This window comes from Equus przewalskii, chromosome 31 (assembly GCF_037783145.1).
Source record: "Equus przewalskii isolate Varuska chromosome 31, EquPr2, whole genome shotgun sequence".
In the NCBI taxonomy this organism is placed as follows: domain Eukaryota; kingdom Metazoa; phylum Chordata; class Mammalia; order Perissodactyla; family Equidae; genus Equus; species Equus przewalskii.
The window spans coordinates 24,577,249-24,591,985 of NC_091861.1; the positions used below are offsets into that span (position 1 = coordinate 24,577,249).

At 35.2% G+C, this 14,737-nt stretch overlaps 1 protein-coding gene across 3 annotated transcripts in view; it reads left to right on the forward strand.

Annotated features, from left to right (window-relative positions):
- Positions 1–14,737, forward strand: part of CFH (complement factor H) — a 78,820-nt gene that overhangs the window by 11,765 nt on the left and 52,318 nt on the right. For all 3 annotated transcript variants that reach the window (XM_070602327.1, XM_070602325.1, XM_070602326.1), the window contains exons 2-6: positions 2,780–2,965; positions 3,312–3,417; positions 6,472–6,548; positions 7,847–8,038; positions 9,849–10,019. In XM_070602327.1, coding sequence (XP_070458428.1) covers positions 2,780–2,965; positions 3,312–3,417; positions 6,472–6,548; positions 7,847–8,038; positions 9,849–10,019 — 732 coding nt within the window. The remainder of the gene's footprint in view (positions 1–2,779; positions 2,966–3,311; positions 3,418–6,471; positions 6,549–7,846; positions 8,039–9,848; positions 10,020–14,737) is intronic.

The window sequence follows — 14,737 nt, forward strand, 5'->3', positions numbered from 1 at the left end:
GAAAAGGAGGAACATAGGCTGGAAGTGACAGGCAAGGAAGCTGCTGTCCACAGTAGAGTTTCTTCTCTTTTGGAGCAACCTCAGTCCTGTTTTACAACCATTCAAGTGATTTAATCAGGCTCACACAGATTATCCTGGATAATCTCCTTGTTTAAAATTAATTGATTAGGATTGTATCTGGCCACATACCTTCCCAGGAATACCTAGATTAGTGTTTGATTAAATGACTGGAGGGTTGCCTAGCCAAGTTGATGTATCATGAAAGCCATCACAGCTGGTTAATTCCTTTCCATTCTTCTAGATGTTGTGAGCCTTAAAGTTATAAGACTTTAATTTTATTTTTCCTTCTCTCATTTAACTCACTGTTGCCATTTATTTTGTCTATATGTATATGTGTGTTCGTATGTATGTATTTAAAACTATGTAGGACTATATTTTGGTTTTTTATAGTCAGTCTTCATTTCGATTTATTTGTATTTGTACTGTTTTCTTTGGTCTTTGTTTCTTTCATTGCAAACCTTGTATCTGGGATCATTTTCCTTTTCCTGAAGTACATCCTTTATTTTCCCTTAATGTGAATCTATAATGGCAAATTCTCTCAAATTTTATTAATCGAAGTCTTTAATCTTGAAAATTATTTCTTTATATAGAATTCTAGGTAGATACTTATTGCCTTGTGCAAATTGAAGTGAATGGCTAGCATCTTCTGGTTTCTGTTATTACTATTGAAAAGTCAGTTGTAAATCTAATCATTCTGATCCCTGATCTAATATAACTTCACTAGAAACAGGAAGTCTGTACTACCTTTCCCCCTTACTCTTATCTTATTATTTACCCACAGTTTTAAATATTCCCCAAAACGCGATTTTTAAAAGCCTGATAATATTTCCTGAGGTGAATGTACCACAATTTAACATCCATGTTTTTTAACATTCTAATTGTTTCCCATTTTATCCACTATAAAAATGTTGGAATAAATATCCTATACATAAATATCTCACCAAATCTTTAATTATTGCTTTAGGATACTTTTTTTAGATTGAAGTTATTTTTTAATTTGTATGAGCTCTTTTAAGATTCTTTATCTATATATCACCAAATTGCTTTCTGTTAAGATTATAGTCACTTATACTTCTAGTTTTATTTACTAATAATATTTATATCACTTCATTTCCTACAAAATTGATTGTCATCTTCTTTACATTGCTGTCATTGAAATTCACCAAAAAATATCATTCACATTTAATTTTCATGTCTTTGATTATTAGTAATGGCTATGTTATTGGTCCTTCTTAAGAAAATGATCTATCATATTCTGATATTTTCCCTTTGGTGGTGTTAATGCTTTTATTATTGCAAGCAGTGCTTTTGTGTTGAAAATGATTATGCAGTTAATTTTCCTTTAAGTTTTGCATAGATTATATTTTCATAAATCGAATTTTTAATTTTAAAATATTTTATTGTGTGTATCCTCTTTTTATAATTTGCTTTATTCACTAAACTTCATGTTTTTGTTATTTACTCATAGTTTTCTGAAAAGATTAATAAATATGATTGCAGATGGATGGCACTAATAAATAATAGTGGGTTACAAAAATGACATAGTATCTGATCTAGCAGGCAATTAAAGAAGTTATGGAAGAAAGAAGTAGATATGAATATCTTTATCCTTTTACCCATTTTATCTATCTTTTTAATAACATATTTAGGATAGCTATTTTAAAGACTTTAACACTAATTCCAATGTCTAGATCTGAGAGTCTGCTTCTCCCAGCCATTTTATTTTGGCTTCATTTTTGGTCACTTTTTTTCTGCTTCTTTGTATGTCTTTTATCTTCTTCTTCTTCTTCTCCCCAAAGCCCCCCAGTATGTAGTTGTATATTCTAGCTGAAGGTCCCTCTATTTGTGCTATGTGGGACATCACCTCAGCTTGGCTTGATGAGCAGTGCCATGTCCACACCAGGATCCACACCGGCAAAACTGGGCTGCCGAAGCAGAGCGTGCAAACTTAACCACTTGGCCGTGGAGCCGGCACTCCTTGTGTGTCTTTTAATTTTTATCCAAAGCCATGCATTTTATGTGAAATAAATGTAATGATAAAGTTTATATTATTTACCCCCACTGACAAGAGTGTTTACTCTTTGGTGATTCAATCAGGAATCGAACTCAGACGGGCTCCAGTTGCATTTTTACTTTGAGTCCGTCCAGTTCTGGATTTGAAAGTCTCAAGGTAGAGAACTTCTTGAGTTTTTATCAAGAACTTAGTTGGTCTCTTCTTCCATCCTGAAAGACTATGATAGATTTATCTTGCTTCTCCGGTGTTTTGACCTCTGCTCTAAATCTCACCCCGAGTGACTTCCAAATATGGCAGGTGTCTTAATGAGGACACCAGTTCTGTATTTGAAGCAGGCCCCTTTCCTTACTGACTTTTTCCGCGAGACTATAGGAAATTCCACTCCACTCTTTGTCTTTTTTATTCATTGGCTTTTTCTTCAGAACTTAGAATAGTGCTCCATAAATATTTTCCAAATTAATGAATGAATAGTAGAATGCAGTGCAGCAGTTAAGGATAATCTAGTAAAGTATTATTTCTCTGCAAAGCTATTCTTACAAGTTTATGTAGATTCAATTTCTGTAAGGTAAAATGCCTATTTTATATAAAGTAAGGCACACACTTAGCTGGACTTGTAACCATATAAGTATTTTTTAAAACAAAAATAACTTCAACGTAGTATATGTTTAAATAGTTACTTTAAGCACTTATTTTTATTGCTTGCAGATTGTAAAGAACCTCCTCCAAGAAAACAAATAGAAATTCTATCAGGTTCCTGGCCTGAACAAACATATAAAGAGGGCACTCAAGCTACATATAAATGCCGCCCTGGATATAGAACTCTTGGAACTATTACAATGCAATGCAGGAATGGACAATGGGTGGCTCTTAATCCATCGAGGATATGTCGGAGTAAGTATTTCATACATCTGTAAAATTTATGAAAACTTTTAATTTTGAAAATACTGAATGTTTGCAATTGTACCAATACTGACTGAATTATATCACTATTGTCATTTAAATCCCAAACAATACACCATCATTATTCTTAAAAAAAGGGTTGTAATCTTCCAAAATTCAAAAAGCAAGCATGCAGTTAAATTCAATTATAAAATAATAACTTTGCCAGTTTTCACTTGTCCATATCTTCAATTCTGCCCTCTGATATAATATCGAATATCTTTGTTCCTGAGCACGTACATGAGATGTGTTTGCTGGTGTGGTGTACTACTATTCTCTCTTTTCTTTTTTATTTTAGAAAGGCCCTGTGGACATCCTGGGGATACTCCTTTTGGTTCTTTCCATCTCGCGGTAGGAGATGAATTTACATATGGCGCAAAGGTTGTTTATACATGTGTTGAGGGGTAAGTCATCAATATAAAAAGAGGTTTATAGCCGAGATCATTTATAATTGATATAGTAAATAGGAACTGGACTAATTTATAATTTTTAAAGTTACTATATCTCTCTACGAGCGTCTTTACAAGTAGCACACAACCAACTTGAAAAATTAAACTCTAATGGAAATTATCATATTTGGATAACATATTATCTCCTCAACACTGAAAAGTTAAAATGGTTTACAATTACTCTGACAGAGTGTATTTATAATAGAGTTGGAAAATAGTGTGGTGGTAAATAAGGGTTCAGGTCTAGTCCTCACTACACTCTGTTATGTGCAGAGTATTATGGGAGTTCAATGCGTCAGGCATGGGTGCGAATGGTAACCAAATTACATTCCATGATACCTACTTTGATAAAATCTTATAAAATTTAGGAGAAGCAAAACTTTTACACTGAAATAATAACTACCATACTTTAAGGTTCCATGGTCTGCAAATTATTATTCTTATCATATGGACCAAAAATGCTACTAGGTTCATAAACATTAGCTCTGTGTGTCTAACCACCCACTGGGATCGCATGGCTAATCTTAACACTGTGTTACCTCCTCAGTGTTCTTTCTTCCTTGTAATTCCAAGCCAGGTCAAAAAGTCATTTTTAAGAAAGTTTCATATGTGGGAAACCCAGTATCCTTACAATTTTATACTATGCAAATATAAATGAGATCAAGAGATTACAAATGGGGTCTTATTATTCTCTTCTCATTCATTTCTTGATTTGAGGCAATAAAATATAATATTTTAAAGTTTAGGCTTTGAAGCCTGCATTCCAAAATCCCACCCTTCAATAACTGTATGCATTTTGTAAAATCTCTCTTTACTCCCATTTCCTCAGGTCCATCATAGGATTGGCAGGAGAAATAAATAAGACACACACTTGAAGGCCTTAGAAGAGCTCCTGGGATATTGTAGACACTCAATAAGTATTAGTTCTTATTATTTATTCTCTCCTTGGTCACTACTTGAGGAAGATTTTTCAAGGACATTTTTAGCCCAACCTTCAATCATTACTGCTGACTTTATTACACATGGCCAAATAGATTAAGACCATCAGACATGAACTTGCCAATTTGCTTCACTGTTCACCTCTGAAATATCCCTTTCAATCCGGGCTAGTCTGGCTTTTTCAGATTCCACTCTTGACTTGGCAAAAGGGATCAGATTCATAAACTTCTTCCACTAGATTCCCTAAATCTCAGTTATAAGTAATACTTTTAATTTGGTAAAGAAGTTAGTGACATACTTGCCTCTGACTCTTGCTCTGGTTAACTCAGCTTTGCCTCCTGCATCTTGTGTACATTATCAGTAAACGCTCTTGTAGACTTGCTATAAAAGCGACTGTTTCCATCACTCAACTTGGGCCCCCAATGGGACTAGATATTTGTCAGTAGAGTAAGTCTTTGGACCATGCAAGGTCAGCAAACAGAAGTATTTTATGCTATCTTAAACTTTTATTGAGGGATTGTTTTACATATCAGAGGGGGTGTAAATTTTTTGACCCAGTTGTGGAATCTAATGGTAAAGTGGGTTTGCTACATCCATGTTTCTGCCAATCAACCCATCTTCTTTGATCCCTTGTCCCCATCCATCTTTTCTGTGCTGAATACTTATTTAGCCGAATACTAGCCACTTATCAGGATATTCAATATTCGTATCCAGTTTTATTATCCTACAAGTAAGTAGTTTTAAGGAGGCACTCTGTAAAACATTTTTCTGGTATTTTGCCTGGCCAGGATTGCATTACTTTCCTCCAGCTAGCAACATTTGGACAATCTCTCTCTCTTCTCACTTCCCTCCCATGTATATGGCTCCTAGGAGGTTTTGTGTAGAATTTTGCAGAATTCCTCAAAGAGCTTTGGAAGAATGGATGAGTCTCTGTTGTAGATGGAAAATGTTAACCAGGAAATCTGCTTGCTCTGTTGGAAGTGGGTACCAGTAGAGGAGAGAGATAACCTTTAAAAACCAATTCTTTTGTTCCTTTATATGATAGAGATATAGAGTAAATGTTTGACTTCAAGTTCTGTGACTCCTATTTAATCTGTTGAAATGTTTTCTTTCCAAATCAATAACAATCAAAGAAAGAAAAATTATTTTTTCTAGGGAGAAAGTTTGTTTGTTTTACTTGTGTAATGGGCTGAAAAATCCTTATTTGCAGATGAAGGAAACATTTGTCTATGTAGAATTATCTAGAAGCTTATGAAAGACCCCTTTTCAAAATTGTCTGTCTTTGTAATGATCAGATTATAGGTTATCAAAATACCTTCTCCTTATTTGTTTCTCTGAGAAAAAGCCTTTTGCCTCCAGGTGTCCACCATAATATCGAGAAGGATGCTTTACCTTGATCTAAAGCCTCTGACAATGACTACCCATTTTCCACCTGCCTCAGAAAACTTTCATTCAAGTAGAACATTTTAGATTTTAAGGATAGGCTAGATGAGTAATCATAATTAGATAAATTTGACATTGACTTGACTGTATGACCACACTCTGGAAAGAATCTCTAGGATGGAGATGGGAAGATGGAGACAAGTGCTGAAAATGAAGCTCTATCCTTCATCTAAGAAATTTTTGCTAGCTCTATCCTTGATTATGGCAAAAGCCCAAAGTATCCACAAAATGTCACAGTCATGGAGGATGGGAGTAGTGAATAAGATTGGAGGAGGGGTAACGTGGTTAGCTGTTGGTTACTATCATATTTTTGGCTTTGTTTCTGGTAGCAGTTCATGGAACTTTGTACAGTGTTAAATGTGACTGATTAGCTGACTCAATGATAAAATAAAAATGTATTGTCACGAAACAGTAATGAGTTTGCTCTGTGAACCAAGGATTAAGATTATTCCAAGTCAGTGTACCTGAGGGTTTGAGGGCCTTTCTTAAGAAAGAAAGAAAAGGAAGAAAATGTAGATGCTGTTAATTTTCCCTGAAATGGAGTTTCTGGGCATTTAGATTGGTATCGAACTTGAAACTGCATATAAACACACATTAGCTCACCATTCTGTTATTTTTGGTTTTCAGGTATCAGCTGATAGGTTCGATTAATTACCGTGAATGTGATGCAGATGGATGGACCAATGATATTCCTCTATGTGAAGGTAGATGTAAAATTCATTGATGAGTATATTAAGATACTTAAAATATCTAAGATGTAAAAAAGTCCTAGATTAAAATATCCTTAAAGTCTATAATTAAATATTTCTTACTCAAATTATTTTTGTGGCTTTTAGTATAAGACTGAGTGGATATCTAGCCTTTTTATTACTACATTATTTTGTGTTTGAGTAATCAGAAAAGATGCAGGAAATAAGAGAGAGCTCTGCCCTTTCTTACTGACCAATAAAGCCAACAATTTGAGTGAGAAAATGTAGATCCTGTTTCCAAATTTCCCATTAGAAATCTCAATCTCTAGTCATCATGGAAATAAAAGAGACCAATCAGAGTAGTCTTTCCCAGTTCCGTGGTCGGGAGTAAGTAAACAGGGAGAGATGGTGGGGAGGAAGACAGAAAGAGAGGGGCAGAAAAGGAGGCAGGGAAGGAGGGAGGGAGGGAAGGAGGGAGAGAAAGAAAGAAGAAACAAGGAGGAGGAAGTGATGGGGGAGTGGAGGAGAAATGTGATCACTCAAAAATCATGCTATCTAAAGAAGAGAATGGAAGATCTTTCATCTTTGGAAATGAGAGGAGGAGAATAATGTTCTGGGAACATCTACATTGGAATTACCTGAAGTGTTTGATAAAAACTGGAATTTTTGGTTATTAAAGATTTACTGAATCAATATCTCTGTGGTGATAGGGCAGGGAGATAGCCATAGAATTTCCATTTTAACAAGCATCCTGGATCATCCTACTGTAAAATAAAAGTTTGAATACCATAACCTAAGGGATGTTGGATAATATTAAGTAAAACCAAAAGCAGGACTCAAATTACTTTGAACACTGATGTGGAATAGGAAAGAAAATTAAAGACTATTTCTCTGTCGAAGTAAATATAATCAGGAAGTTTGCTTTTACACCTTGTGGGAATATAGTGTTATATTATTGTGAGACTTAAATGGAATTTTTGTATTGAGTTGTCCCAAGCGTTATATTTCTCAATTATTCAAGAAACGCTTGTTTGTTACTACAAAAACAGAAACAGTCATTCAAAGTCGTAATTTTCTTTGTCCACTTCGTAGAAAAGAATCAGAGTTAAACTTACTATTGTTTTTCACTTAGCAGAATTTATCTCTGGCAAACAGGTATATCCAATGCTTCTTTAAAAAAAAAAAAACATTTAAGTAATTTCCTCCAAGCTTAACTTGCTGATGATTTTACAGATAAAATGTATGTATATATGCATATTTTTCATGATAAAGTTTTCAAGTTCTATTAGAAAAAGTTATATTTCTCTTTTCAGTTGTTAAGTGTTTACCAGTGACGGAGCCAGAGAATGGGAGACTTATCAGCAGTGCATTGGAACTAGACCAGGAATACACTTTCGGACAAGTGGTACGGTTTGAGTGTAGTTCAGGCCTCATGCTTGATGGGCCTACAGAAATACATTGCTCAGCAGATGGCAATTGGAGTGGAGAAAAACCGAGATGTGTGGGTGAGAAACATTCACTGTTCATTTGATTATTTGAATGAGTTAGTTTTTCTCATGAAAATGTATGTTTCAAAACATTGTGCTTCCTAAAGAATCTGAATAATACTGATAGTCACTGCCATATAGTAGAGTTAAGATTTAAACCCTGGTTATCTGACACCAAAGTCTATGCTCATAACCATAATTAATTGGCATTGGCTTTTTTGGCTAAAATGAAATGCAAAGCATTTTTGCTATAAGTTTTAATATTGGCTTCCAGGATAGGTCTTTTTTTTTTTAATTTGAAAAGCCAAAGGTTCATTATTTATTTCCACGGACTCATCATGTTGACATTCTGATTTTGAATTGTGCTTATAGGAAGTGGCCCTGTTTTATATTTGCACTGTGAGTGTAGTATAAATATTGCTGAACTGAATTGAATCCAGTAAATAATTGTTGTCTCTTTTAAAAAGTTCTGTAGTAAACTATAAGTCAAGATTTCTTTCACTCTAATACCGCTGACCTATGCATCGTGAACAATCTGATGATTTTGTCTTGTAATGAAACATTACGGTCAATTTATTTAAAAGCACCATACTTTGTTTTACCAACACTTGTAGGTAGAAATTTCTGCCATATTTTTTAACATTATCTAAAATCTCCAAAATATTTATATTTTCTTAGTGTAGTCTATCCTACAATGAGATGCAGAGAAAAGCATTCCTCTTCTTAAGAACTCTTTCTAACATAACTAGTCAAGTCAATGATGATAAACATATTTATATTCAGTGTAGTAAATACTGTATACTCTAGAAATTCATGGATGATGTTTTCTTCTTACAACTAAATTTCTGTGGTTAGTGAATCATGGCTGGAATGGCTAATGCATAAGATAAGTCTTCAAGGGAGATTGAGAATTGATTAGATGAAGTTGAGGAGGGGAAAGCACGCCAGTCAGAGGAAGTTCATGAGAAAAAGGTGCACATGCAGTGAGGCTTCATGCAGCATCCAGCTCCCCTGTTCCCATTGTTCGAGGGGCCCTTGTGTAGGATGCAGGTGGGGGATAAGTCGGTGATGGATGAAGATCGGCTGGTACTAGGTTCTGAGGTGCTCCATATGGCATGCTGAAGAATTTGCCTTGTATCAAACTGACTTGAGAATCAATGAAAATTTTAAGTGGATCAGTGAAGTGACAAGAGAAAAGGTCGTTAAGTTATAAACAGGAAAACAGATTAGAAAGGTGAGGGACTAGGACCTGGGAAATTCATTGTTGTTGCTTTAATCCCAGGGGAAAATGTTGGAGAGATGATGATGTCAAAGATGATGGCCAGTCTTCTTTTGACAGAAAACATGGATGGACGGTGAAAACACAAATGCAGAAAATCAGTTGCTTTTCAGAGGTGCAATAACAAAGAGTTAAAGTAATTTCTTTGACAAAGTATTTTGTCTATAATTATTATCAACAACTAAAAAATACATAATTTTAACAGGTCACTCAGTGAAAATGCTTATCACAATCAGCCTGTATCTATATTTAGTTTTGTATAGATAGTTGACTAGTGTTACTGGCTACTATTTATTTCAAGAGGACTATTTATCCTCAAACCAAATAAAATAAGCAGCATAATTTTAATCAGAATTTTAATTTCCTTCAAAAATGAGTGCTAAGAAGAACAGATAAATTATTCATCAAGCATTCAAGTCAAAGCAGAACATTTGTTTGGTTGCCTGATTTACCTAAGGAAAACAAAATTTGTGTCTTTCTATAACTATGTCTTGGACATAGTCCTTTAATATATAATAAGCAACTTGGAATTTAATCCCTTCTATTTAGAAATTTCCTGCCAAGTACCAGAAATTTTAAATGGATATGCTATATCTCAGAAGACAACTTTTAAAGAAAAAGAACGATTTCAGTATAAATGTAACAGGGGTTTTGAATACAGTGAAAGAGGGGATGCAACATGCACTAAATTTGGATGGAGTCCAATCCCTTCATGTAGAGGTAATGTTATATTTCTTTTCTATATCTTTTGATTTTTTATCAGTTATTTTAATTTATATACTCCTTCTAGTTAAGAAGTTTATTTTTTTCTTATAATGGAGTATTAATGTTTATAGGAATCAACTATTGTAATGGCAATATGTCTTGAAAATTTTTTGTGTGCAAGGACCACTTTGAGATCAATTGGTATGAATCTCTCACTCTGAAGATGGGCATAAACAGGAGCAGAAAGTTTCAAAGCTCATTAAGTAGTTGGTCTGTGGTCAAAGAACAAGTCTAGAGCGGAGCCAGAACTGCAAGAGATTTCCCAATTCCCAGGTATATACACTTCTCAAACCGTTAGATTGGTCTTCTGAAGCCCAGAATTTAACTTTAAGAAGTAAATTACATTAATATCATATGAGGAAATGCTCAGCTGACAATGGGATTAAGTGGAAAAAAATGGATACGTCATTAACCACAGGCCCAATACGAACCAACAGTGACGATGGTGCTGAGAGAAACCATGAGCTCTTTAGGCTTCATAGTGGAAGGAGGTTCACAAAGAGTTCATCTCAACTGTGTTCTTTGCTCACCGAAAATTATCTCTGGAATATTGTGTTCTACTTAACCTAATTCATTTTTTAAAGGGATGATGTAAAACTCTCAGGACCTAGACGAGAGAATGTAGATAGTTGAGGAGTTTAAGAAATCATATCATGAGAAGAATAGCGAGAAGGTATATCTATAGCAAGGTAAGAACTGTGTTGAAATATTTGCAGATGTTTATGAAAAGGGATGAGTCAGGCTTTGATGAGGGCTGCTGCAGTGAGTGAAACAAGTGGCAGTGTACCATACACGAAATCAGAGGTCATGGGACCTGCTAGAAGGGTGACTTTACAGATTCTGCCATAGTGGGGGGAAGAAGGGCTGGCCTCTCAAGAGTCCTCTGAACTTTAAATCATAGGATTCATAATTCCATGTATAAACCTTGTTTCAGTGTTCCTCTTTTACAAAAACTAGAGTTAGTTTGGAGTTGGTTCTCTTCTTTATAAAGAAATTTCGATTGAATTCACAAGCAGCTCCTTGGAAAATATATCCTCCTGCACAATTGAGGGACCTCCACTTTCAGACACTGTTAAGAACATATTTTAGAAAGGGGTTAAAAAACACAAGACAGTGATAACCCACGTTAGATCCATGTTGGGCTGGTGGTGTGTGGAGTCTGCCTGTTTGTCTTCATGGCATCCCTTATTCCTAAGGCAAGAAAGCGGGTGCACAAGTCCTCTGACATTAACCTCTGCAATATGTTTCACTTCCAGAAACTCTCTTAAATAGTTGATTAACTTCTCCAGCCAATATTCAAAATATAGCTTATAAAACACATTTATATCAGGCTGCTTGCTCTCTATTGAGGATAAACATTAGAATAAGCCATCATTCCAGGTTTCAATGAATTCAAAGACTTTGAGGATTCATTTTTACTTGGGCATAGGACTCAGGACAGCATTGCATCAAGGAAGTCATCTGATTATTACTTTTCTTGGTCACTTAGCTATCTACTTAAAACTCTTGCTTAACACATATTTGTTTTAACGATGGGAAATCTCTGTTGTTCTTATATATGTTACTATAATTCCCAGGCTTACTTCTCATGAAACTTGACTCATTTACACACACATACACACACACACACACACACGCACACAACAAGATTCCATATTTCCTAAACATTTTCCTTCTAGAGCTTCATTTTCTCACTCACAAGTCATAACTTAAAAATTTAAGACTGTATGCTTTAGGGTCCTGCTTTCTTTAGGGAGAGAGATGCCAGAATTGGGATGCACTGGGATTGGGCACTTTCTTTCACAAGATAGTTTACTAAAGATCAATACAAATAAAGAGAAGTTCACCCCAAACTAGATAAGCATACACTGTCTCTTACAACATGCTTCATCCTATTAGAATGCATTTTACATTAACTAGATGTAGCTCTTATTAAAAGCAACTCCAGTCTCTGTGCCTCAGCAAATACGTCACAAATACTCCTTATTTTCTTGGTGCAATGGAAGGATCTACCTGCTGATATATGATGAATTCCAAATCCATATATCTTATTTTCTCCAAATCTGTAAGAAACTTGGAACTAAATAATGAAAGAAAATTTGCATAAAGTAATCTAGGATAAAATACTTAGATTTTCTTCTGCCTGGTCTATGATTTGTATGTGTCAGGGGTTTTATTTGAGGGTGATTTGTCAAAATTCTGGTCTCTGAATCCCATAAGGGACAGTCTCTGACAATATGTTGTTTACAGAAATAATGAAAACTACCAGGACCTACTAACTAAAAGCCCCCTTTCATCCAAATCCATCCGTTTCCTGTACAGACCAAATTTTCTACTGATTCACAACATGAGTGTTAACCTTGAATTATCCTTATTTCAAATGCTTCTTGGTTGTTTCTAACACATTGGGGCTGTGTCAAAGACTTCTATTCTGAAGAGAGGCACCTACTCTGGCAATATTTTAATAGCATCATTTATTTTCATGGAGATTATGAGATTAGAGAATTAAAATTTATCAAAGGATTCATATCCACTGCTTGAAAATAATCACCAGAGTTCTTCTACTCTTCATTAATTTAACAAAATCCTCCCAATATTATTTGGTTGGTCTCTTAGTGAAACTCATGTTTTCTAGAGCTTTTGACTATATCTGTAGCTTTTGACTTTAAACATTGGTATTAAGTTCAGTTATAATATGAAGTAAAAACTAATATATGTAAACTGGACTCAGTTGGTATATCAAAACATCATAAATACAGCAGAATGAAGTGAGAGAAAAAACAAAATAACGGAACACATTTAAAGTCATTTGAAGTTCATGTCAATTAACGTCAAGCACTGAAGACATATTTTACTTAATATTCGTGTTTAGGTGGTCACATATAATTTCTATTTTTTCTCATATAATCATTGCTAATACAAGTATATTATCACGTTAGCAACAAAAATATATTATAGCTTATTCTGGCAGAATGGGGTATAAACTTAAGACCAGTTAGGAGACTATTGCAATATCTCTAGGAGCTGAAAATATGCAGTGTAAGTGTACTATGGAGAGAAGGCAATATGTAAGCAATAATTACAACTATCTAGAATATGGTGTTTGATTGAATATCAGAGTAATGGGGAGGAGAACATGGGGTAAGTGTCTAGGCTTCTGTCATGGGATTCTTGTGTCACATATTAAAAAGTGTTGAACACAGGAAGAAAAGCTCCTATGGAGAGAAGGATGATGATTTAGTTTGACGTATAAGAAGTTGAATATGCCTTTGAATTATATACATGGACCTGTCCAGTGTGAAGTTGCAGTTGGACAGACGGATTTGGATCGCACTGAAGAAGTGATTAGCCTAACAGTGGTAGCTTTTCATCATGGAAGTGTCTTGAATCACACAGAGAATGTGAAGAGGAAAACAACAGAACCAGGAAAATACCCTTGTAGAACCAACTGTGAAGCCTAGATATCCATTCAGAAAATACCTGGAGGGTCTCCAGGGAAGATGTTTCTGAAATGGTGTTAAGAATCGGTATGAAGATCTAGAGGAGAATCATTCAGAAATAAAGAACAGGAAGTGCAGATGATAGGAATAAGCTTGATCTGTGTGAAGACAGGACAGAAGGCTATCGTGTTGGTAGGACAGAGAGTGGGCAGAATCGTGGTAGGAGATGAGACCTGGAAGCAGGCAGGTCCTGCAAATTAAGAAGAGCAGAGGAAGAGGAGCAACTAGCAGTAAAATAAGTAAGATAAAATAGTGCTGTTCAGACAGAGAAGGAGAACACAAGGATGTGAGGCATTGGAGAACTTCAAGGAGTCAGTGATCAACGGTGTCAAATATCACAGAAGGTTTATATCTTTCCAGTTTAACAAATAATTAAGGAGCCCGTAATATACAGCAGCCACTGTGATATGTGGACTACAGAGAGTTTTGGATTTGGAAATTGGAGGACACTGGTGACGTTGTTAGAGCAATGCCGGCATAATTTAGATGTTATATGCCAGATAACAGTTGGTTGGAGAATAAATGGGAGGTGGAAAAGAGGTGACAGTAATTATAAGATGGTATTTTAAGGATCTGGGCTGTGAAGAGAAGGAGAAGTGCAGTGCATTAACCGAACTTGGGCCCAGGGTTGAGAGGAGTTTAAAATTGGAGAAGCTTGCATATCCACTTACGGGAAAGTGGTCGAAAATGAGAGTGAAGGAATAAATAACGGTTCATAATTCATGGAAAATGACAGACTTGAGAAGCTAGCTTGAATATGAGAAAAAAAGTGCAAGTCTTATCATCAAAGAATAAAGGAAAAGCTTAAGTCCAGAACAGATACAGCTAAAGTTGAAAGAATGCTAGAAAGAAATCCAGGGAACCCACAACTGGTAGTCTCAATTGTTTTCTGTGAATGCGAGGACTTCTTATCTCTTAATGAAGGAGAAGTTGTGTTAGGTGGCTTGAGGAAAATGAGGAGACTATAAGTCACTTACTTTGGGAAATGGATTTGGAAATAAATTAGGGGCATATAAATGGATTTCAGGGAATTCTGAATGTCCATCACAGGTGTTTAGTCTAAAATACAGCATGGCACCAATACAAATCTAGTGCATTTCTACAATGGTTAAAAGACGTAGTATTTTATTAGAAAAGGAATCTTGCAAATTGATCCATTGCTGAGATACAGCA